The 25,813-nt window shown below is 44.5% G+C and overlaps 1 protein-coding gene across 1 annotated transcript in view; it reads right to left on the reverse strand.

Annotated features, from left to right (window-relative positions):
• Nucleotides 1-10: 10 nt before the first annotated feature.
• The window catches only part of TTI1 (TELO2 interacting protein 1), a 33,965-nt gene continuing 8,162 nt past the window's right edge, over nucleotides 11-25,813 (reverse strand). Inside the window, exons 3-6 of the mRNA XM_077459043.1 lie at nucleotides 24,468-24,608; nucleotides 16,555-16,759; nucleotides 12,350-12,437; nucleotides 11-3,947 (exon numbers count right to left, since the gene is read on the reverse strand). Of these exons, the coding sequence (XP_077315169.1) occupies nucleotides 3,776-3,947; nucleotides 12,350-12,437; nucleotides 16,555-16,759; nucleotides 24,468-24,608 (606 nt within the window). The 3' untranslated portion in view covers nucleotides 11-3,775. The remainder of the gene's footprint in view (nucleotides 3,948-12,349; nucleotides 12,438-16,554; nucleotides 16,760-24,467; nucleotides 24,609-25,813) is intronic.

Here is a 25,813-nt window from a genome sequence, read left to right on the forward strand (position 1 = left end):
GACTGCAAGGCTAATTTATTGTATTTTATTCCAAAAAGTGCTTTAAATATATATAAAAATACACAGTTCTTGAATACAGGGCATTATTACAAAATGACTACCGCAAAGCAGGTGATGGAGATGGCACATTTCTCCAAAACAGAGGTAAGTTTGCATGTTTTAGGACCTGCGTTGATGGGAATTTGTTTACGTCAGATGGGTTTTGCAAGTTTATGGGGATGCAAAATCTGCTTGACGCAGCTTAAATGCAGGTCTAAAGAAGGTCGATTGCAGGTCAAATAATTCTGAAGGGTCTCAGAGGCATCTGAAATTGAGGACATTGACAGAGACCCTTACGGGACTAATACGGTTTCCAAGGACAGGTTTATCTTCTTCATTATGGAAAGGTTACCAATATATAAATCACTAATCGGGTTCACCAAAAATTACCTTTGGAGTAGGCTTGTGTATGGTTCTGTTTTCACTTAAATTGTTCAGGGTTATTTCAAAAACCATGAAGAGTTCCGAGCTCCAAATCCGTTTTATTCATAGCCAGTTTCAGCTGTCCAGGATTCTCCAGATATTCCCGAGGAGAATCCAGTGTTAGGTAGATGACGGCCCAGGGGGATAATCATTTTTTTTTTCATGTTTAGGGAGAATGAGAAGTTATTTCCCTACTAGGCACATGTTGAACAACCGTTGCTTGGCAGCCAATCCATCCAGGAATCTTCCTAAAACAATGGCTAAGGCTCTGTTCCCCTTCAGTCCAGCAGATTGGATTGGATGGCAGCTGGATGTAAACAAACAGGCAGTCCATTTACATCCAGCCACCCATAGAGAAGAGTGGACTGTGTCCGTGTCCACTCTGCATATGCAGAGCAGACACAAGCCTGTTTTCCGCCTGCTCAACGGGGATCAGCGGATAGATCCACTGCTGAGCAAGCAGATCGCAGACGCAGTCCGCCCCGCGTGAAAGGGGCCCAATTCCTGTATAGACATAGTGGCATGTAGGAGGAACCATGGCAAACACTCAGACACACCCGGTGTTGGATAGTAGCAGTGCTGCTAGCTCTGCATGAGAGTGAATATTTCACTCATCACCTGATGAAGAGGAAATATTTCACACCTTATATAATATAAGGGTGCTGCTGCATTGATTTTTATAGAATTATAAGAGCAAGAGGGGGCTGCCATTGACCACTGTCTCCTGAAAGTGATAGGCACTTGATACCTGTGTCACTGACTAAAGCTGGCCATAAACAAGGTCTAACATGTCCCTCCATCCACACTATACAATGTGGATGGATGAATCTACCTTCTAGGCTAATGTACTCTGAGAGTCGCAGGTAGTGGTTGTCAGAACACTTCATCAGCATCTGGCTGGATGCAAATACTGTTTGGCTGACAATTTTCTGCTCAGGTCCTTCAATTTTTTAATTGAAGAATGTTGGACAGGAGAGGTCAAACAGGGTCTCCATGATTATGCCCATGAAATGTGTTGGAGTGGGAGGCAGACAGGTAAGACTATGGGGGGTTATTCACTAAAGGCTAATCTACTTTGCACTAAAAGTGCAAAGTGCACTTGGAAGCGCAGGCACGGTAGATCCAAGGGGGACATGCAAGGAAAATAAAAAACAGCATTTTAGCTTGCACATGATTGGATAATAAAATCAGAGCTTCCCCTCATTTCAGATCTACCCCTCAGATTTTCAGCGACTGTACTTCCAAGTGCACTTTCAGTGCAAAGTGGATTTGCCTTTGGTAAATAACCCTGCCTATATGTTGTGCATTCTCTACTTAATTTCTAATGTGACAAGAGGGTCACTCACTAAGTGAACTTTGGCTGGCATATCAATAACTAGCTGTATGGCCAGCTTAAGATGAGCATGAAAAATGAAAAGTTGAGAAAATGTTAGACTTCCATAAGTCAGCCATAAATGGATCAAAATTTGGCCAATTCAGCAGGGACTGGTGGAATGGACACCCTGGTTAGGGTGTTGGGCTTTTGCTGAACAATTAATGCTGCTTGTTTTAGCCGGCAACATTAATCATCGCGTGAACACAAAAGCCCTGCGGGAGGTATTCCCTCATCAACACTGACTGGTAATCAAGCGATTTTCTTTCCTTCCACTTGTGGTGGAAGGAAAGAAAATGGCAAAATGTTTGGCTTGACTTATTTTTAGATTTGTGTCAGCAATTCAGAAAGCGCTTCAACCAAGATCTGCCTTTTACATCTCCAACCTGAAGCTGATGGTTCAAAGCCTTCAAAGTAGGCTACTTTAAGCTTGTACAAAAATGTACTGCAAATACTTTGTAAAAGCTTGCTGTACACACGGATCTTCATACTGGGTTCACGTCTAATACCGATGCAGCTCTCAGCGGGGGTCTGGTGCGTCCCTGTTCTTTGTTTGAGAGATGAATCAGGCCCAAAATTTTTGTTGAATTCGGACCTGAAATAAAGCCAAAGAAGCACAGGACCCCTGTGCAATTCGCTCTGCACCCGCTATGGAGATGCATGAACCGGCTACACTTCTGTCATGCAAATTGGATGCCTCAGCCTGGTATTTACCGCTCTCAAAAAAAAAAATAAAAAAAGCATGTCGACTGCTGCAGTTTTTTTGTTTTTCCATTCCATGAATGCTCTGTGCTCTCAATAGAATAGTAAATCTGAGCAAAACCTTGGAAGTGCTCTAGGTGCCATGCTCATTTCGAGTATGGTTATGCTCACAATAAAATCAATGTACTTATGTCGCTGTAGAAATAACTAACCACATAAATCCCAAAATATTCAGTTTTAAGTGCATCTACAATTCAGCCCAGAACATTGGGTTCTGACTCCTGTGGTCAGGCTGTGGGACTATAGCAGTGACCTCATCCACAGCATCTTGATATAAAGGACAGATTTCATAACGGTTCAGGAAATGAAAACTTTGCTGTTCCGGCTGTTTTTTTTTTGTTTATGGCAGGTTTGCTTTAGTGAAGCCACTCCTCCACAATCCTTTTTATCTTTTTTTTTTTTTTTTACCAAATCCCTTTAGAACATTGCTTTTCATCTCCTGTCCTCAGGATCCACTAACAGACGAGATTTTAAGTATTACCTTGGGGAGATGCAGACTAGAATATGGCAATCATTGAGCAGCAAATGACATCACCTGTGATGTATTTCAGTTATCTTGCAAACCTGGCCTGTTAGTGGGCCCTGGGGACAGAGTTGATGACCACTGGCCTAAAGCAGTGGTCATCAACCCTGTCCTCGGGGCCCACTAACAGGTCAGGTTTTATGTATTACCTTGGAGAGATGCAGACTAGAATACGGCAATCACTGAGCAGCAGATGATATCACCTGTGATGTATTTCAGTTATCTTGCAAACCTGGCCTGTTAGTAGGTCCTGAGGACAGGAGCTGAGAACAACTGCTCTAGAAAAACTGAAGATGTAATTGATTTTGAACAGTTATTGACTTAATTTGCTAATTTAATGATTATACAATTTATGACTGAGCTTTCTCAAGTATAAATTTTGTTGGGTTCCTTATTTTGTGACACATTCTGAAGGGTATCCAGCGATCCATAGAGGACACTTGTCTATTCCTGCTCATCTTACAAATTATTTCTGCTAACAGAGTAGCCAGTGTTGCAGTTGATGATTTTCTGATTAAGTCACTGTAGAGTTTCATCATTTGTCTTTTGTATAGAAAGGATATTGTAGGTCATCATGCTCTCTGCAGAATCCAGATCACCTGCCTGCAGGTGATTTACATGAAGTGTGGGCAGTTGGTTCTAGTTACCGTCTAATGTCACTGCAGCTTTTGCAGTAGGAGATGAACGTTCAGCATGTACTCATCTTGAGATTTGCCTTTCCAAGGAAGAGCTACCAGGGAGGGGTGAGGCGTTTCTGGAGGGCTTTGCCATTCACACAGATACAACCAAACAATATCTGGATCCAGCTGGGAAAGAGAGAGGAACGTCCTACAGGGAGAGAAACAAAAGAGATTACTCAGTGGGCAGTCTGTAGCACTGTCTGAAAATGTACAGGCAGGCGGTCAATACAGAATGGGAACAATATATTCCTGGGAAAAGACTTGTACTTTCTGGTTATTGTCCCTCTGAGATTCCTTGTGAAATAACCACAACATTGCTCTTAAAATACAAATGTAGGCAAACAGCTAAAAAGAATAAGAACATATTTATTATGAACAGCTATTAAATCTGTTAATTAATTTCATTTTTTTGTGTTAACAGTAGATTTTTTTTTTCAGTTGAGACATCTTTGCCAGATATTATACACGGTCCCGACATTTACTTATCCACAATGTAAGGGTCAACTATATATGCTCTCCACCAATCTTACTTGTTAGATTCAAAGCTGTGAAGCCTGATTGGGTTATAGTGTTCCCCATTCCTCTCCCAAGCTGATGTATAGGGCAGGGATGCTCAGCCTTTTGAAGAGCAAGGGCCACTTTAATTGTAGCCTCACCAAAAAGGGGAAGCTCAGATTGTTTGTACATATGGCACTTTTGGTGGGGGGTGTCTCGACTAGTATCCACGTCCAGCTCAAATCACCACTCGAACTGAGCCGGAGGTTCGGAGCCCTCCTCCTTCCACCGGCAGTGTTCTGGGACACATCAGAGGTTCCAGAAGACTACAGGACCATTCACAAGGCGCAGCATGACTCGCACATGTGCAGTATGAAACAGGCTGTGAGAGCCACAAGGCTTCACTTCCCGATTCCCTTACTACAGCTGCTGGTGCCTGCACCCGAAGCTGATCCCTGGACAGGTAAGTGTCCATATAATAAAATATATAATAAAGATATAAACAGTATATGTAACTGCAGACTTAATTTTTTCTGAAGGAGCCTGGAGCTCCTCTTTAAGCAATTTGGTAACAGGTCACAGGCCAAAATTAAATGGTTCAGAATTTTTTTTTATTTTGAATAGTAGAATGAAATTTTTAAACAAATTGGGATCATCATTTTCCATGGGACCAATCTCGGATGTTTACCCCACTATTACATCTTGTGGGTGTGGTTCGTACCAAACCGTCAGGATAGAATTCTATGGCTCAGTGCAGCTAACCCGCAGGTGCACCGCACCCACGAAGCAGCCCAATAGTTATTAACCCTTTTATAGGTGCCAATATGCCCATTGCAAAACACTGTTAAAAATAAAATAAAATAAAATTTACCTTTCAGCTTCTGCCAGGATCACTAGGCTGTTATAAAGGTTCCTGTCCTAGGTGCAATGAAAACAAATGCACTTCACCTGGGACAAGAACCAGCGCAACAGAGGAAGCATTGCCTTATGCAGCTCCTGCTCCCTCCAGGCCCATGCTCGGGGATGGCGGGTCAGCAATGCACAATCTGGGCTTGTCGACCAGCCATCCCAGAGTCTTGTAGCCCCCACGCTTTGGGAATATCGCCATCTTGTATATATGTCTATCAGCTAAAAGTACATTGTGGAAGAAGAGTACATATTTAGCCCAGCCACAGATACTGCGTTCATCCATGTTCCGATGAACCGGAGACCGCCGCGGACACAAATGTCTGGCTGTGGTATCTTTTCCAGGTGATGGGAGACGGCAAATAGCCCTCCAAATCTCACGGGAAGGAGGCGAGCCCACAGCCCCTTCCAAAACACACAGTGACAGTGTGTTTTGTCACAAGTAGGTATTTACATTCTTCTGTTCTGGCCAATGCAATATAAAAAATAAACAGATATCAAAAAGCAGTACTAGTGTCGATGTTGCCTTTTTTTCCCCCTACAAATGCCTTCTGGCTGTGTCAGCAGCCTATAGTCATATAAAGTTCAAAGACCCTAAAGAGAAGTTGAACTCTGTTGATCAAGGAAAAGACTCAAAGCGAGCCATACACTGCAGCAGCATGCCGAATGAAGAAAATCTAAAAAAATGTAAATAAATAAATAAAAAGAGCCCCCCCCCCCCCCCAAGCTATACATTGTGGATAGAGGAATCTGCAGAGCTGGCTACTGTATTCTGACAGCTGTCATTTTTTAGAATACTGGAACAGCAACTGTATCTGAATGGATTTGGTTGACAGTTTCCACCCCTTTCCTGCGGTTTTTCCATAAGGATGTCAGGTGGGAGGGAGCTGACGGAGCCACCCATAAAGTGAATTTTGGATGATTCATCAGGAACGGGCTTAAAGTTGCTCAGTCTACGGCCGGCCAGCTTCAGCCAAGGGGATCAGAGGAGGACATAAACTGGTCCAAAGGAGCAAGACTCCTGAATGCATCTGTATTGCGATGAAGATGCAAAAATGAAAATTCTTATGTACAAAAACTATAAAAATTATAACTACATAACATAAGGCAAAGCAACAGTTTCATATTAGTTAGATCGTGGGTCTCAATCTGGTGACCCTCCAGCTGTTGCGGAACTACAAGTCTTATCATGCCTCTGCCAGAGGGAGTCATACTTGTAATTGTCAGCCTTGCAATGCCTCATGGGACCTGTAGTTTTGCAACAGCTGGAGGGCCGCCAGTTTGAGACCCCTGAATTAGATGATTCAGATATATGCTACTGCTCCAAAGCATCCCATGACATTCCTTCATTCTACGGTACAGCTGGGTGCAAGAGCCTGCCTCTGCTGCACACACTTGAAAGGATTGGGCCCCGTACAACGATTATATTGAAACCCCTAGATAATCCTCCCAAAAAAAGAAAAAAATTAAAGCCAGCAGCTACACATACTGCAGCTGCTGGCTTTTAATAATAGGACACTTACCTGTCCTGGAGTCCAGCAATGTTGGCACCAAAGCTGATGTTTCCATCAGCTGTCGGGTGCTGCCGTCCCCATTGCGGGTAAGGGAACCCGGCAGTCTAGCCTCACGCTGTGAACCCTATTGCGCATGCGCGAGGCCCCACTCCTCTCTCCTACTGGGCCAGCGACAGAGGGAGGAGGAGGGAGCCCGGGGTGACATCACGGGCCGCGGCGCAGACTCCTGGAAGTAGTGGGAACAGGTATTCTGCCCCCCCCCCCCGGAAGGTGCCAATTGTAGCACCGGAAGGGGAGAGGAGACAAAGGAGCGGAAGTTCCACTTTGGGGTGGAGCTCTGCTTTAACGAGGATGCAGAAGAGCCAAACCAACACAGAGAAAAATCTACCATTTTAGGCAATGCCTCCAACGCATCTCACCCCTTACATGGCTTAGTCATCGGGATGAGAAATACCTTCCAGAAATGACCCATTACTTCTCCTCTTGTAACACAGGTGTTTGGCAATCGGCCGCTCAGGGACCAGTGCTGATACATGGGAACAAAGATTTCTCAGCCCTCTCTAAAAACAGACTAGAACTGACTTGCAGCTTACACAGGGCTCCTTTCCATTCCTCCCAGCAGAAGAGCAAAGGGAGGGTGAGCATATGCAGCAGCCAACCTTAAAGTGAACAGGTTGTTTTAATCTGTACAGGTAAAGCAAAGATTCACTTTAATAAATCCATACAAAATACGATAAATATTAATTCTGAATTTGCTCGCTCCAAGCAAGGATGTCATCCACGTCACGCTTCACTGACCTGGAACAAGTATGAAGGTTTGGGCTTCCAACTTCAAGGGCTTCACACTCCTTCCAGATCAGTAACTTATTCAGCAGTGAAAGTAGACGTAAAGATGTAATTAGCAGTAACAAAAGGTCCATCAGTTAGTGGGAAAAACACTACATATTAGCAAACCAGAACATAAACTGGGCGATAAGCAAGATGAAACGGAATTAAAAATCAATAACTTGAATAGACAATCCCTGATCAGAGGATTGAATCTCAATGACAAAAGGCAGGTAGATCAATCTTGATCATAGATATGTTTATTGTTCATAGCGGTGTAAGGCTGTTTCTGAGGCTATTCCTGAGGTTAAAGTAATTTAAAACCCATCTTATACAAAATAATAAAAAAAAAAAAAAAAGAAGTTTGTCCAGGTAACAAAATTCACTCAAAGGATTTCGACCGTAAAGAACATCAGTATTTTTTAGCAACAGAGACGTAAACCTGTTACCTCGTAATGTGCAATAAAATGGTGTAGTCCTTTCTTAGAAAGAGCAGGAAAAAAAAAAATTATATATATTTTAATATTATTATTATATTATATATACACACACACACACACACACACACACACACACACACACACTATAGAGCTGCACGATTCTGGATAAAAAGAGAATCACAATTTTTTTGCTTAGAATATAGATGACGATTCTCGGCGTAACATCTTTCACATACAAAAAAAATTGGGCTAACTTTACTGTTTATAATGCAACGACCACCATTTTATTCTCTAGGGTCTTTGCTATATATATATTATAAAATATGTTTGGGGGTTCTAAGTAATTTTCTAGCAAAAAAATACTGATTTTAACTTGTAAGCAACAAGTGTCAAAAAAAAAAAAAAAAAAAGGCTTAGTCTTTAAAGTGACTAAACTGATCTCATTTACAGACCAAAGTTCATTCCTTTGATCTAAAAGAACCAAAAGATGCATTGTTTCTCTTTATCGCCGTTGATAAACATTTCCCGGCTGAGGTTTTTTCTTTTTTCTTTTGGCGGTTCTGCTGACTTATTTAACATGAATCAGGGAAATGCAGTATTAAGTTCGTGAGGAGGGGTTGAATTGTGATAGCAATTTTTTTTTAACAATTAATCGTGCCGATCTAACATACTATATTGTCAAAAGTATTGTGACACCTGCCATTACATGAACTTTAATGGCATCCCAGTCTTAGTGCATAGGGTGCAATACTGAGTTGGCCCACCATTTGCAGATATAATAGCTTCAGCCCTTCTGGGAAGGCTGTCCACAAGGTTTAGGAGTGATGCGAATGTTTGACTATTCTTCCAGAATTGCGTTTGTGAGGTCAGGCACTGATGTGGATGAGAATGCCTGGCTCGCAGTCTCTGCTCCAATTCATCCCAAAGGTGTTCTAGCGTGTTGAGAAACAATCCCACACCATAATCTCCCCTCCACTGAATAATTTGGGACTGGTGCACAAAGCAAGGCCCCTAAAGTCATAAATGAGCGAGTTTGGGGTGGAGGAACTGGACTGGCCTGACCTCAACATGATAGAACACCTTTAGGGTGAATTAGAGCGGAGACTGCGTGCCAGGCCTTCTTTTTGCAACGTGTGGTGGCATGGGCATGTATGGCTTTCAGTGGCACTGGATCATTGGTGTTTATTGATGATGTGACAGAAGACAGAAGCAGCCGGATGAATTCTGCATTGTTTAGAGATATGCGGTCAGCCCAATGTAGTATAGTTAATTAGACGGCGCTTCACAGTACAGATGGACAATGATCCAAAACACACTGCAAAAGCAACCCAGGAGCTTTTGAATGAAAAGAAGTGGAATATTCCCAAGTCAATCACCTGATCTTAACCCAATTGAGCATGCATTTAACTTGCTGAAGGCAAAACTAAAGGCAGAAAGACCCACAAAGAACAACTGAAGACAGAGCCTGGCAAAGAATCAGAAAGGAGGATACCCATCCTTTGGTTATGTCCATGGGTACCAGACTTCAGGCAGTCTTTGCCAGAAAAGGATTCTCAACAAAATATTAAAAAGGAATATTTTATTTATGATTATATTTGTCCAATTACATTTCATTTGAACCCCTGAAAAAGGGGGAAGCTGGTGTATAAAAATGGTTGCAGTTTCTAAACTTTGACCTTGATATTTATATTCAACCCCTTCAGTTAAAGCTGAAAGTCTGCACTTCAAATTCGTTTGGATTGTTTCATTTTAATTCTATTCTGGTTGGCATACAGAGTTAGGCCCCTTTCACACGGGACGGATCCATAATGATCCGCCCTGTGAGGATCCGCTTGCTCAGTGGGGATCGTTCCGTTTATCCCCGCTGAGCCGGCGGTGGACAGGGCGGTCTCCGCACACTGTACAGGGACCGCTCTGTCAGCTCTCCGCTCTCCTCTATGGGGGATCGGATGAACATGGACTGTCTGTCCGTGTTCGTCCGATCCGCTCTGCAGACAGATATAAAAATAGGATTTTCCTCCGTCAGCAGAATCGGACCATAGCGGAGACGGACGATATCGGGCGTCTGCGGGTGTTCATCCACAGACACCCGCTATCCCATAGAAATGCATGTATGTCTGTATTTCATCCACAAACGGATGGATGAAATATGGACATACAGTCTGCATGTGTGAAAGGGGCCTAAAAAGTATGAAAATTGTGCCCGTGTCCAAATATATATATATGGACCTAACTGTATATTTACGGTCTCCTCGAAAACAGACTTTTTACATGAGACAAGTTCTGAGTTACTTTATCTGCCCTCCAAAACAAAGGTTTCAGACAAACAGCCCTGATGAAGAGGGCACTCTAATTGCCCCGAAATGCATTGGCATTACACTGCCACATATAATAAACCTATCTGTGTTCAAGATTGTGTTTTTTCTTTAAGATTCACTTCTTTGACGATAATGCGCTTATATTGATTTTTAACTCTTATGTTCTTATTTAGTAGTGAAGCATGTATGAGGAAGATAGCTCCAGGCGTATTCTATCTTGACAGGTTCAGTTCAAACAAACCGACATACTACCAATACAACAGAAAACTGCCGCATAGAAGAAAAATGTGTTAAACCTCCCTTACATGATAGAAGGTGGGGACTGACAAAAGATTAACCAGCTCCTCTCTTTTTTACAGTTAGGTAACTGAAATGCTTTAAATTTCACAGATGTAGCCAGATCTTAAAAGTTGTATATACAATTTGAACACAGCTGGTTTAGTCCTATTATATCTCAGCAGTAAAAGAAAAGGAGCAGTACTGTCTCCATCTGTAATAAGTGTTCTTCTCTAGAAGAGAAAGGATTATTAAAACTATGCCGAAGAGTTGAAATTGCTATAATCCATGAAAGTAAGGCACGTTATCATCTGTGCCTACTGAGTTGAGTAATGATTTGTTTAGCAAGCCAACTGCATCTATGCATCATTTGGGACCTACTGGCTGTACAGTGTTCTAATAAAGAATCTCGAAATTAAACTTGTCTACAGTGATAAAAGCAAGAGCAAGACAGACCTTAAAATTGTTCAAAAACAGGCTGCTTACATTTACTGGAAAATCTCATTAGATGGAATTGCACATTTACTGGTATTAAAATGTAGAGTCATAGGCGTGCGCACAGGGTTACATAGGGTGTTCCGGAGGAGGATATCTCCGGATGGAGAGTGGGGGAAGGGGCCTGTAAAACATGCAATTTACCAGCCCCTACCTTTTCTGAATTAACACAGTAAGTGATCAGTACCGATTACTCACTGTATTCATTCTTAAAGAGGAAGTCTAGCCCTCCCCATGAAAAATGTAAAAAGTCAGCAGCTACAAATACTGCAGCTGCTGACTTAATATATGGATACTGACTTGTCCAGGGAGCCCGCAATGTCGGCACCCAGCCAATCTTCGGATGGGATGTCGTGTGCAGCTGCCACCATTCCTAGTAAGGGAACCCAGCAGTGAAGCCTTTCTGCTTCACAGCCGGTTCCCTACTGCGCACGCGCAAAGTGTGCTGCGCTTTCCAATTGGTGCGGAGGAAGGAGAAGGGGGCATAACTTCCAAGAGTGGGGAACAGTACCTGTCAAAAACAGGAGGAGATGAATAAGTGGAAGTTCAACTTTTGAGTTGAACTCCACTTTAACGGATTCATAGTAAACTATGCTAAAGCTGGATACACACTATACAATCTCCTTTAGATTTACCAAAACCATATAATAGGAGGTCAAACCTAAACACGTTCAATTTGTATGAAATCGGGCAGGCCTTTCCACTACAAGGTTGAAGGTAAATCTAAAGAAAATCCAACAAAAGTTGTATAGTGTGTATCCAGCTTAAGTTTACTATGCTTCAATTTGTGAATTAATAGGAAGCCACTCCCTCAGTGCAGCTTGCTATGGGAGCACTGGGTAAGGGAGGGGGGGCACGAGCACCAGCAGGGGAACCGAGAAGAGGAGGATCCAGGCTGCTCTGTGCAAAACTACTACACAGATTAGGCAAGTACAACATTTTTTTTTTTTTTTTATATAAATAAACCACACACACACAAAAGGGAGGCTTTAACATCAGTAATGAGTATACATTCCTCTAGTGCAGGGATAAGCAATTAGCGGACCTCCAGCTGTTGCAGAACTACAAGTCCCATAAGGCATTGCAAGACTGACAGCCACAAGCATGACACCCAGAAGCAGAGGCATGATGGGACTTGTAGTTTTGCAACAGCTGGAGCTCTGCTAATTGCATATCCCTGCTCTAGTGTATACACATCCACTACAGAGCAAGGATTGGAACTACACAGGAAACATGGATGTCTAATATACTGGTTGGGAAAGAAATAGCCATGACTCTCACCGGATTGCAGCCTCCTGAAGTTTTTTGGGCTGTCGGGCGCTCAGGTACAACATGCAAGAATCAATCACCTCCAGCAGATCACTGTCTCCTAGGGGACAAAACAATCTGTTCACTGGCTGCTCAGTACACATACTGCATCAAACAGCTACAACATATACTTCAGATATGCAGACATCGCTTGTAGGTCTAGAGGTACATAAAAATGATTGAGCCAAATCAAATGTAGTATGGCTTTAACCTGCTTTCATTTTTTTCTGCAGTCAAATTGACTTATTTAGATGCAAACAAAACGTAAGCAAAGCTAACACACTTACCATGGTTCATATAATTCCAGGGTCAGTTATTACATTCCTATACATGACAAGTAGTCAGCAAAACCCCAAACAAACTGTAGGAACCAGTATTTTCTAACGTCTAGTTAGTACATGGAAGAGAAGGTATGTTTATCCATCGACAAGAGGCAATCCAGGTGTATGTTTGACCCGCTATGTTCCATGTTGCTGAATCCCAGTGTCTGAAGGACGTTTCCCTACTTTGAGTATAACGACTCCCCCCTCCTTGAGAGATTTCCTCCAACTACCTATTGCTTCCTTGGGAGAGGAAGTTAAAGGAAATTTCCCCAATCGTGTACAGACTGACAAAAAAGAAAGAAAACAAAAAACAAAGACAAAACCCATTTGAGTCCAAATCTAAAATATATGTTTTGAATATATACACACACTTTAAAGTACAACAAAATAAAAGTAGCAGGTAAATTACACTTCCATCTATATCCCCGATTGAAATATCCAGGAGAGTTTTAGGACTGATTGTCTGCACTTTGATTTCCCTGTCTGCAGATTTTTTACACAGGTGAATTTGGGCAAACGACTTGTGAAGAGGGATTGAGATCCAGGTTCAAGACTTCTAACTGGGTGAAAACTTTTTATTAGTGTTGCACCGATGCAGATCCTAAGCATTTGCACGAGTACTTGCACTCATGCAATTGCTCCGATATGAAAACTGATACCTTCCGACCGTTCACATAGGTGCAATTTCAAAGCCCTGTCTGGTGTGATTTTGTTCAGTGGTTTAGGTGCGATTCCAATGCAAATGGTAGTGTATAAGATTAGAAATTGCACAGGACTTTTTCAAATGGCACTGCAACCAGCCTGCACATATATGTGAACAGGCTGTAAAAAAAAACTCACTGAAATGCACATGAAAACTGATGTGAAATGAATGTCTCATGTAAGTGAAATCTGTGCAGTTTTCATGCATGTTTAGTGTGAAGGAGCTCTTAAAAAAAAAAAAAAAAAAGTCACGACACTAAAAATATGTATTGGTATTGATGAGTACTTGAGAAAAAGCATCCGTACTCATACTCTTAAAGTGGAGTTCCACCCAGTTCTGTATTTATTAGAAGTCAGCAGCTACAAAAAGTGTAGCTGCTGGTTTTTAAAAAAACTGACACTCACCTGTCACATGGTCCAGCGATGTGGCCGCCCGAAGCCTCGGTTCTCTCCCCTGCCTCTCCGCGGTGCTGGCACTACAAGCGTGGAAACCCAGCTGTGACAGCTTGCAGCTTCACAGCTAGGTGCGCATGCACGAGTTGAGCTGTGCCTCCTCAATGGCTGGGCAATCTTCTGGGACCTGTGACATGTCCCAGAAGATTGCAGGGAGGGAGCGGGAGAGGAGAACTTCCAGAAGTGGGAGCTGGGTACCTGTCAAAACTAGGTACCCGCTCCCCCCCCCCCCCCCCACAAAAAAAAAAAAAGAAGAAAAGAAAAAAAAGACATGCCAAATGTGGCATGTCAGGGGGTCAAGAGTCAACAGGTAAGGGGGCATGCCTACTTTTTTGGAACATCCCTTTAAAACAGCAAGCTCTTTATGTATGAGGCACCTTTCACACTGGGGAGTCGCTATTTTTATTGGCGCTTTACTGTCATTTTTGCGGGGGTTTTCGGCCGCTAGCGGGGCGGTTTTAAAAAGGGTTAAAACGACCCGCAAAGCGCCGATTTGCCAGCGGTTCTGCAGTGGTGCCCATTCAGTTCAATGGGCAGGAGCGATGTATACACCGCTCCAAAGATGCTACCTGCAGGACTTTTTACCATCCTGCTAGCCCACCGCTCCAGTGTGAAAGCACTCAGGCAGGAGAGACAAAAGAGGCTCTTTACAGGCGCTATTTTTTTTTTTGTGCTGTAGTGCCTCGGTGTGAAAGGGGTCTAAAGGTGTCACTTCTTCCAGCTTGGATTTACTAGTTCTAGTGATGCACTGAAATTTCAGCTGCTGAAAATATTTTTTCAGCGTTGTGCAGAAAGAAAAAAGGTGCCAATAATGACTGCCTAAAACGCAGCTATTTTGCCACAATTTTACTGAGCTTAAGTGCGTTTTTCATAGGGCATGTGACTGCAAAAAATGCATCAAAAACGCAACACGGGTACATTTTTGATGCGTACTTGCTGTGTTTTCAATGCATTTCAATGGGGAGGTGCGTTTAAGTGACCAAATATGCACCAAAAATGCAGCAAGCGGTATTAATTAGCTAAATATAATAAAAGTATTTTTTTTTTAAAACAATTTCAGTTTCGGCCAAGTGCATCCTGAATTTTCGGTTTCGGCACCGTAATTTTTTTTTTTGGTGCACCTCTAATTTGTAGTACAGAAAGAACTTCTTGACATCCAGACTTGACTGATTTGCTGCATGAAAATACCTTCAGGCGATTGCCTGCGCTTTAGTTTTACTACGTTTTATGATGGCAACTCTGTATCTAAAATAAAAAATATATAAAGTTAAAGAGGGATTCCGCCAAAAAAAAAAATATTAAAAGCCAGCAGCTATAAATACTACAGCTGCTGACTTTTAATAAATGGACACTCACCTGTCCCGGGTTCCAGCGATGCCGGCAGCCGAGGCCGATCGGGCCTCGGCTGCTGCCGCCGCCATTCTAGGTGAGGGAATCAGGAAGTGAAGCGAATCGGCTTCACTTCCCGGTTCCCTACTGTGCATGCGCGAGCCGCGCCGCGCAATAGGAAATCTCTGCGCTGTCACTGGGACCCGTGTGTGTCCCAGCAGACAGCGCGGCAGGGCAGGAAATGGCGTAGACTCCCGTGGGAGTCTATGCCCGGAAGTGGGTGAAAATACCTGTCTTTGACAGGTATCTCCACCCCCCTCCCCCCTGAAAGGTGTCAATTGTGACACCGGAGGAGGGGGGGGGTTCCGATCAGCGGAGGTTCCACTTTAGGGTGGAATCCTGCTTTAAGTCCTCCCTCTAAAGAAGAGAGAGTTAATACTCACCTCTCCAGCTGCCTGCACCACTTGCCTCTGTAGCAGTGAGGAGAAACTGCTACCTGACACTTCCGCAAGTGTCAGATTCCTGGTCACCTGCTGTGCTCAATGGTTCCAACCACCAGTACCTGCCCCTACGTCACCACTGTGTCCTGTAGTGATGTAGTGCCCAGCAGGAGAAACCACAATGCAATGGGGGACTAGTAATCCTACACTCCTGGGTGTGCTGAATTTTGAAGATTCGTGTGTTGGTGGTTTCTCTTCAGAGCAAAGATCAGTTGCACAGGCAGTGAACGAGGTGATTAACGTTTCACTTTGCAGGAAGGACTTTATTTTACATATTTATGTCAATAACTAAGGGCTCATTCACACCATACGTGCATGAAAAACGGATGGAAAAAACACGTTCACATCAGTTTTCATGCACGTTTCAGTGCATTTTTATGCACATTGACATCAATTTTCATGCGTATCAGTTAGGTGCCCCATTCAAACCAATTTCATGTCAGTTTTTCCCCCCCCCCCCCCCGATGAAGAAAACTGCATACACGTTGCGCAGAAAAAAAATCTGCACATTGTGGTGTGAACAGGGCACATTGAAAACCATTATTTTCTTTGAGCCCTTGCAAAATGCGTTCAGAAAAAGGAAGTGTCTGCACCATGGTGTGAACAAGGCCCAACTCATTTTAATGTAAGCCTACCCTTTCTTGCAGAGGAGTCCTAGATATATTAGGGAAATTGTAAGAAAGTAAAAATGCCAGTTCAGACATATGCCCGTTACGATTATGGATCAGTGTGTAAACCCGCTGAAGACAAAAGGGATTGGACCCAAGACTTAGACAATCACACAGAATAGCAAAAGCACACACATAAGTTACATGAAGTGTAAATTTAGCATGCAGAACTCTAGCTCTGAGCTAGGCAGCCATTAACTCACCTAACGCCAAATCCACACAAAGGTTCCCCATTCCTTCGAGTACAGCTGTCTGCAGTTTAAAGCCCAGCGTGTGGCTGTATACAGGCCCAGCGTGACAGCTAACAAGTGCCTGAGAGCGTAGAGACATCAAAAAGGCAGGAAGGGCATCCTTGCACACACGTTGCCGCAGGAAGTCTTTACATGAGGAAGCAAGAGACACCAACACCTGGAAAAGGCGATGACTGTTTAATAACATGACTAACATGCATAAGATATCTGAAAATTATCACAGTGCTCCTCCTGATTATGCAGCATTTCTCAAACTTTTTAGTCTTGCAGAGCACCAAAAAGATATCAAAATTTTTACGGCACACTTAAAAAGATTTAAAGGCGAAGTCCAGCCAAAGTTCGTTTGGCTGCACTTCTATAGATCACAAGAGTGAAATTAGTTTTGCACTCCCGAGACCCATTTTCAGCAGAGATCAGTCTGAAGTCCGCATGTTACGGATATCAGTGCCTGGACTGACACCCCGTTCAGCCTCACAGCGAGCCATGAGCCCAAGACGACTGCCCCGTCCACAGCTCGGCACTCCAATGAGCAAGGAGGGAGCACAGCAGAAAGCTGTGACTGACAGTCTACAGGTCTCTGCTCTGGTAACTGTCAGAACCAAGCGATCGGCAGGGGTCGATCGCTCGGTTCTCCGTTTTAGAGGTGCCGGGGGACAGATGCAGCATCAGACCGAGTTCCAAACTTGATTAGTGATGGAGAATTGCTTACCGTAAACAATGAACAAAGTTTATTAACCACTTGCCAACCGGCGCACGCAGATGTACGTCGGCAGAAGGGCACGGACAGGGAAATAGGCGTACCTGTACATCCCTTTAAATCTGCCACGTGCCATCGCATGCATGCCACTGCATGCTGGTCAGGACCTCCATGAGTCGGATTGCACGTCCCACAGACTATCACCGCGGGGATACCCGCAATCGTCTCACTTGGAGGAAGAATGGGGAGATGCTAATGTAAAATAGCATCTCCCTGTTCTGCCTAGTAACAGTGATCTCTGATCCCTGTCATCGGGAGCAGAGAACAGTGACGTGTCACACACAGCCACGCCCCCTCCACAGTTAGAAACACACCCCAGGACACACTTAACCCCTACACTGCCACCTAGTGGTTAACCCCTTCACTGCCAGTGTTATTTACACAGGAATCAGTGCATTTGTATAGCACTGATTGCTGTATCAAAAGAATTGAATTTTGAAAAAATCTTTTATTTTTACAAAGTGAAAATCAATTATATAATGGAGTTTAACCGCTAGAGATCCGCGCTATAGCCGAATGACAGCTACAGCACGGACCTGCTTTGCCGGGACGACGTCAATACGTGCACGAGTGGCCTACGCGCCCCCTGAAGGGCGCGTACAGGGCGCGTACAGCGCGCTCTGTGATCAGCGAGTCTATGAGACTCGCCTGATCACAGATCGGAGCAAGGGATCGATCCTAACCCCTTACCACATGATCAGCTGTCAGCCAATGACAGCTGATCATGTGATCACAACAGAGCCGGTAATTGGCTATTTTTCCTCCTCGCGCTGATAGCGTGAGGAGAAAAAAAATAAGCCGATCCCCGAGGGCCGTGAGAGGGACTTCCAGTCCCGATCACAACAAGCTGGGGCCAGCTCATGAGCCTGCCCCCTGCCAGTGCCACCTAAGTATAGGAAAAAGTGCCACCCATCAGTGCCCACAGTCTGCCTCAACAACAGTGCTGCACCTCAGTGCCGCCCACCAGTGCAGCCTTTCAGTGCCGCCCACCAGTGCAGCCTTTCAGTGCCGCCCACCAGTGCAGCCTTTCAGTGCCCCCCCACCAGTGCAGCCTATCAGTGCCCACCAGTGCAGCCTATCAGTGCCCACCAGTGCAGCCTATCAGTGCCCAGCAGTGCAGCCTCATCAGCGCATTTCAATGAAGGAGAAAAATGACCCGTTTGCAAAATTTTATAACAAACTATTAAACACGATTTTATTTTTTTTGCATTTTTTTGGTTTGTTTAGCAAAAAATAAAACTCCCAGCTGTAATTAAATACCACCAAAAGAAAGCTCTATTTGTGGGAAAAAAAAATATATAAAAATGTAATTTGGGTACAGTGTTGTATGGCCGCGCAATTGTCATTCAAAGTGCATCAGCGCTGAAAGCTGAAAATTGGTCTGGGCAGGAGGGGGGTTTAAGTGCCCAGTAAGCAAGTTAAAGTATGAGCTTTGGTTACAGATATACACAAACATGTTTCATTAGGATTGGCGAAATATCACGTTTGACAATAAATTACAAACTGCCATCCGCGTGAAAAATCCAGATGTGTTTCGACCTAATCAATCGTAGGTCTTCTTTGGAGGGGTGGGGGGGGGGGGGGTGGGGATTTAAATACTAGGAAGATATGTCAAAATGATCATAAAATAAAATACTGCATAATCAAACACGCAATTTTACATGTACTCTATTATAATAAGGTTCATAATTACTGCTCAAAGCTTCGAACTGTGTTCTAAAACCAGAATTTGTTTAAAGCGGAGTTCAACTTAAAAATGGAACTTCCACTGATCGGCAGATACCCCTCTAATCCAGGTATTTGCTCCCACTTCCGGGCATAGATCGCCGCAGGCTCTGCTGTGATCTACGCCATGTCCGGCCCTTCCTCTATCCCCCCCCCCCCCCCCGCGCTGTCTTCTGGGAGACACACAGGTTCCAGAAGACAGCATGGACCAGTGAGGATTTGCCCATGCGCAGTGGGGAACCAGGCTGTGAAACCGCACGGCTTCACTTTCCCGATTCCCTTACTGAAGGAAGGGACAGATCGGCTACGGGTGAGGACATCGCCTTGGACAATAGGGAGCAATTAGGATCAGATCTGTGGACTCCGTTCTGAATTTTGCCAACACTCTTAGTATTAGCTGAAGATTGCTGAGATGGTATCAGATTTGATTTCTGGAGATTCAGAAGCCAACCTAGGCTGTTTAGAAGTCCCTGGGTTACTTGCAGATTGACCACTACCTGATTTTTTGTTTCTGTGAACAGAATCGTCCAGATATGGTACTATGGAGATCCTCCTCAGTCTCAGGGACTCTAGAGCCTCTGCCATCACTTTCATGAACACTCTGGGAGAGGAGGAAAGGCACCCAGAACTAAAGGGGCCAACACCCCCCCCCAATTAACTGCTAGTCGCAGGAATTTCTGTGCTGTAGCTGCAATTGGTATATGAAAATACGCATCCCTCAGGTCGATGGATGCCATGTAACAGTTGGGGGTGAGTACATTTTTCACAGGGAAAATCGTGTCCATGGTTTTTTGATAAAGAAAATGTGGGAGTAAAAATCCCTCTCTTCTTGGTCCTTGTTGCATCAGTTCTCTCAGAAGAGACGTCATCGACAGGGCTTTTTCCTGATCCCTTGGAAGGTTTGTAATGTAAAACTGACTCTGGGGTAACTTAACTGATATCCTTGACTGATTAGATTCAGAACAAACAGGCTTTTTGTTGCTTTTTCCCAACCTGGCAGGAAAGCCTGCAACCTCCCGCCTACTGGTAGATGGTCGTCATTGCTTTTTTGAGGTTTGCTGGGGGGGTCTAAAGAGTACCCCCCCCTCTGCCTCTTACTCTGAGGATTCCAGGGTCTTTTCTGGGTCTCATTGTTTTCTTTATGGGCTTGCTGAAAATTCTTCCTTTGATGTACCACTTTCTTTTTCTGTGGAAAGGCTTTCTTCTTCTCCGCCCCCATTCTATCAAGGATGGCATCTAACTCTGGTCCAAACATCAGATCGCCTGTAAAGGGAATTCCGCACGACTTTGAAGCGGACTCACCTGACCAGGTCTTAAGCCAAAGAGCCCTCCTAGCTGAATGAACTTGGGCTGAAGACCTGGCCGACATTTTAATGGATTCCACTGAGGCGTTTGCCATGTATTTGACTGCTCTTAAAAGGGTAGGGAAGGACTCTAGCAAATCTTTCCTAGAGGTGCCCGCTACCACATGGCCTTTAAGTTGTTCCAGCCAACATTCCTTGTTTCTGGCTACTACTGTAGCAGCCATCACCAGCTTTAGGTTAGATAAAGACGAGTCTAAGGGCTTTCCTTAACAGTGCATCTGCTCTTTTGTCCATGGTGTCTTTAAGTACGCCCATGTCCTCAAATGCTAGATCAGTCCGTTTAGACACTTGAGAGAAGGCAGCATCAATTTTAGGTCTTTTTACCAATGCTTCATCCTCCTCAAAAGGACCTTTTGAGGGCTCTAGGAAAAAAAAAAAAAAAAAAAAAAAAAAAAAAAAACACACTGTCCTTTTTCTTGATCCTTCATTCCTTCTTAATACAGTGCCTTGCGAAAGTATTCAGCCCCCTTGAACTTTTCAACCTTTTGCCACATTTCAGGCTTCAAACATAAAGATATAACATTTACATTTTTTGTGAAGAATCACCAACAAGTGGGACACAATTGTGAAGTGGAACGAAATCTATTGGATTTTTGAAACTTTTTTAACTAATAAAAAAAAGAAAAGTGGGGAGTGCAAAATTATTCGGCCCCCTTGCGTTAATACTTTGTAGAGCCACCTTTTGCTGCGATTACAGCTGCAAGTCACTTGGGGTATGTCTCTATCAGTTTTGCACATCGAGAGACTGAAATTCTTGCCCATTCTTCTTTGCAAAACAGCTCGAGCTCAGTGAGGTTGGATGGAGAGCGTTTGTGAACAGCAGTTTTCAGCTCTTTCCACAGATTCTCGATTGGATTCAGGTCTGGACTTTGACTTGGCCATTCTAACACCTGGATACGTTTATTTGTGAACCATTCCTTTGTAGATTTTGCTGTATTTTTGGGATCATTGTCTTGTTGGAATTTAAATCTCTGTCCCAGTTTCAGGTCTTTTTCAGACTCCAACAGGTTTTCATCCAGAATGGTCCTGTATTTGGCTCCATCCATCTTCCCTTCAATTTTAACCATCTTCCCTGTCCCTGCTGAAGAAAAGCAGGCCCAAACCATGATGCTGCCACCACCATGTTTGACAGTGGGGATGGTGTGTTGAGGGTGATGAGCTGTGTTGCTTTTACGCCAAACATATCGTTTTGCATTGTGGGCAAAAAGTTGGATTTTGGTTTCATCTGACCAGAGCACCTTCTTCCACATGTTTGGTGTGTCTCCCAGGTGGCTTGTGGCAAACTTTAGACAAGACTTTTTATGGATATCTTTGAGAAATGGCTTTCTTCTTGCCACTCTTCCATAAAGGCCAGATTTGTGCAGTGTACGACTGATTGTTGTCCTATGGACAGACTCTCCCACCTCAGCTGTAGTTCTCTGCAGTTCATCCAGAGTGATCATGGGCCTCTTGGCTGCATCTCTGATCAGTCTTCTCCTTGTCTGAGGTGAAAGTTTAGAGGGACGGCCAGGTCTTGGTAGATTTGCAGTCGTCTGATACTCCTTCCATTTCAAAATGATCGCTTGCACAGTGCCCCTTGGGATGTTTAAAGCTTGGGAAATTTTTGTATCCAAATCCGGCTTTAAACTTCTCCACAACAGTATTACGGACCTGCCTGGTGTGTTCCATGGTCTTCATGATGCTCTCTGCGCTTTCAACAGAACCCTGAGACTATCACAGAGCAGGTGCATTTATAGAGACTTGATTACACACAGGTGGATTCTATTTATCACCATCAGTCAGTTTGCTGCACTGAAAGTAAAGGGGACGAATAATTTTGCACGCACCACTTTTCAGTTTTTTATTTGCTAAAAAAGTTTAAAATATCCAATAGATTTCATTCCACTTCACAATTGTGTCCCACTTGTTGGTGATTCTTCAAAAAAAATTAAAATTTTATATCTTTATGTTTGAAGCCTGAAATGTGGCAAAAGGTTGAAAAGTTCAAGGGGGCCGAATACTTTCGCAAGGCACTGTATTTGTATCGGTCAGAACTTTATGGACAGGAAAAACGTTTTATCTCCTCTAGCCTCTGGTACATTTTGTCATGTAATGACAGCTGGGCTTTCTCTTCTTCAATTTCTAAAGTGGTATAGATCGCTTTTAGTAAGTCATCCAATTCTTCCAGCGTTTGTATCTAGATGTTCTCGTCGCCTCTTCCTCAGAGTCAATTGATGAGGGGGGGGAGAATACTCTCTCTCTTTTCCTCTGATTCACTTTCAATTAGTCTTGAAGTGGTTGAAATGGTAGGAGGAAGTCTGGACTGGGAGCTCTGTTCCTGGCTGGAACTTTGGCCCTGTTTTTTTCATAAGGGACCGTACTGTCCTTAGGGTCTTTGCTAATTCCTTTCTCACTGAGGAAAAGAGCTCCTTACACTCCTGTGTGGACTCTTCCCTTACTAAACCAGCGATGCAAGATCTGCAAAGTGGTTTGGGCCATGAGTCACTTAGGCTGCTTTCACACTGGGGCGGTATTCAGGCGTTACAGCGCTAAAAATAGCGCCTGTGTAGCGCCTGAAAAAAAACGGCCCCTTTCCCTCCAGTGTGAAAGCCGGAGGGCTTTCACACTGGAGCGATGCGCTGGCAGGACGGTGAAAAAGTCCTGCTAGCCGCATCTTTGGAGTGGTGAAGGAGCGGTGTATTCACCGCTCCTACCCATTGAAATCAATGGGACACCGCGGCAATACCGCCGCTGCAGCGGCGCTTTGCGGGCGGGTTTAACCCTTTTTCGGCCGCTAGCGGGGGTTGAAACCACCCCGCTAGCGCCCGCAGACCGCCGCTAAAACGACGGTAAAGCGCCGCTAAAAATAGCGGCGCTTTACCGCCGACGCCGCTCCCGCCCCAGTGTGAAAGCAGCCTTAATGGGCTTTTGCATGAAGGGCATTTTCTTCCTATAGTTCTCTGTTTTGGCGGTGGCTTTCTGTAAGACAGAAACAATCCCCAACCTCTATTAAGGCGAGATAATACTGCAATAGAGAGACAAGAAACACAGTGCCCCAGAGTCTCCCTCCATGCTGAACTGCTAATGGAACGTGTCACCTTAGCAGACAACTGCAGGCTCTACCATCACACAAAACAACCACCCAGTGAAGGAAAGGAAAGGAAAGAGGTGCTTTTGCACCTCTCCTACCTGGGCAGGAACCTGGGCACCTGCATTCGCCATCGCCGCAGACAAATCGGTCTCCTCCATCCCGAGCGCCACAGCAGCCGCCTGTGTGTTCATTACATGCAGCTCCTCTGGCGTCCATCACTTAGGAGCAGATTGAAGCCCCCGGCCAGATGACCCGCCCCTTCTTCCGGCATTCCAGCAGCTGGAACTGCTTCTGCGCCCCGCTGGAAGTCTTTTCCCCCCAGACCGCCATCCAGGTCTCGACGCCGACATACCTAGATCTGGCATACATGCTCCATCTGAGCACACGGGGCGGACGACCACCAGCAGACCCTTACTCCTGCGAGCTGGCGAAGGGACGGGCACTAGAGCAACCCCCCTCCTGTGCGGGAAGGAGCTGGGCTGGTCTGATACAAAAACAAAGGTACTGCCAAAACCTCCTCCTTGGAGAGAGCACAGCCCCTCTGGTTCCCCAGAAGTGCTTTCACCATGGCGGAGGAAACACTAAAACTGATGGCATGGTGGACGCAGCAGATTTGTCACACAGTGTTTCCTGCTCAGAGGTGAAGCTAAGCTCTCTCCAAGGTGCTGTCCTGAAAACTACTAGTGTGTAGGAGGCTTTAGGTGTTGACCTTTTATAAAAATCATATTATGCAAATCAGTGGCAGTGCCGATTAGTCTTCAAAGATTGCACTTTTGGCAGAAACAAATTAGTGAATGGAAAGAAATCTATAAAAGGTACTATTATGTTTCCATGCTAGGCAAATAGAAAGTTTTACGTTGACATTACATGCAAAAATGCAGAACGAAAACAGAACTGTTTTTTTGAAGAACTAAGATATAATTGGGCCCCAATGGTATCTCGCCGTTACCTGAAAGGCTCGCAAAAGGACCAGCGGCTCGTCCTGTAACAGTCTTTTCACTAGACATGGCCAGATTTTATGTGCAAGAGGCAGAAGAACATCTTCCTGAGAATGTATAAGTAGTAACGATAGCCGCAAAGTGTCCAGGGCCTGAAAAAGGAAGCCACGTAATGAGCGATAGAGAAACATCATATACACCAACCATCATTGCATAAAATGTGTTCTATTAAAAAAAACTCTCCAGAGTTGTTCCTTAATAATATATTGCCTACGTTTGCGTTTCCACATTACTTTATTTTGAAGGTATTCATCCTCTGCTCCTTCTCCAACTGACAGTAACCTGTATCAAGATCCCCGGAGTCTCCTGCCCCCCTTCCTTATTCACAGGCATCCCTCAGCATGCTCACCCCTCCCTGGCATGCCCACCCTCCCCATAACCAGCTGACAGTCACCTCTCCCCAGTCCCCTCAGCTAGAAGACATAACCCCACCCTCACCTGGCTGACTGACATCCCTCCCTGAGCACCTCGCTTCCCCCTCACGGATGTCAGACATCCCTCCCTGGTTGACCCTAGCCTAAAGTCACTCCTTGTCCTCCCTGGCTGACAGACATTATTCCTTGCCCTTCCCCCACAGATCACTCTTCTGTCATTATTATACAACAAGAGACAACAAGATACTGGGACTTTATAGGTGCTAAAATCTCCTCTATACCACATAATAGACATATTGAAAGTGCAAAAGTTTATGCAGCATAGCTCTAATAAATTCAAGACTTCACCCTCTCCAAAGTATAGTAATTCTTCTATAAACAATTGTATATGCAGTCATGGATGACAATGGCAAACAAGGTATCACATATTTAAAGAGGAAGTAAACCCCTTCAAACCACTTTGACCTACAGGTAAGCCTAGATTAAGGCTTACCTGTAGGTCCAAGCAATATCTCCTAAACCTATATGGTTTAGGAGATATTTGCCCGAAAATGGGCACCGCTGTCTACGGCGCATGCGCCGTAGACAGCAGCGCGCAGGCGCACTAAATGCGGCAAGTCCAAGAATGGATTTGCCTAATTTGTCGACTCCCGTGCGCATGCGCGGGAGTGACGTCATCGCGGCTTCGCCGAATGGCAGCGTCGGAGCTGCGAGACGCGACTCCCGTGCGCATGCGCGGGAGTGACGTCATCGCGGCTTCGCCGCTGTCATTGGTCGGAGCTGCGAGACCCCACCAGCAAGATGGACGCGGCGGACTACAGGGATCAGCGGCGACTTCGCTGGCTCCTGTGTCAGGTAAGTGACACATAATGAGCTACTATGCGATGCATAGTAGTCCATTATGCTTTACCTTTGCAGGGAAA

The sequence above is a fragment of the Lithobates pipiens genome, unplaced genomic scaffold (assembly GCF_037356315.1).
Source record: "Lithobates pipiens isolate NorthernLeopardFrog02 unplaced genomic scaffold, aLitPip1_a1.2 Scaffold_28, whole genome shotgun sequence".
NCBI classification, from domain to species: domain Eukaryota; kingdom Metazoa; phylum Chordata; class Amphibia; order Anura; family Ranidae; genus Lithobates; species Lithobates pipiens.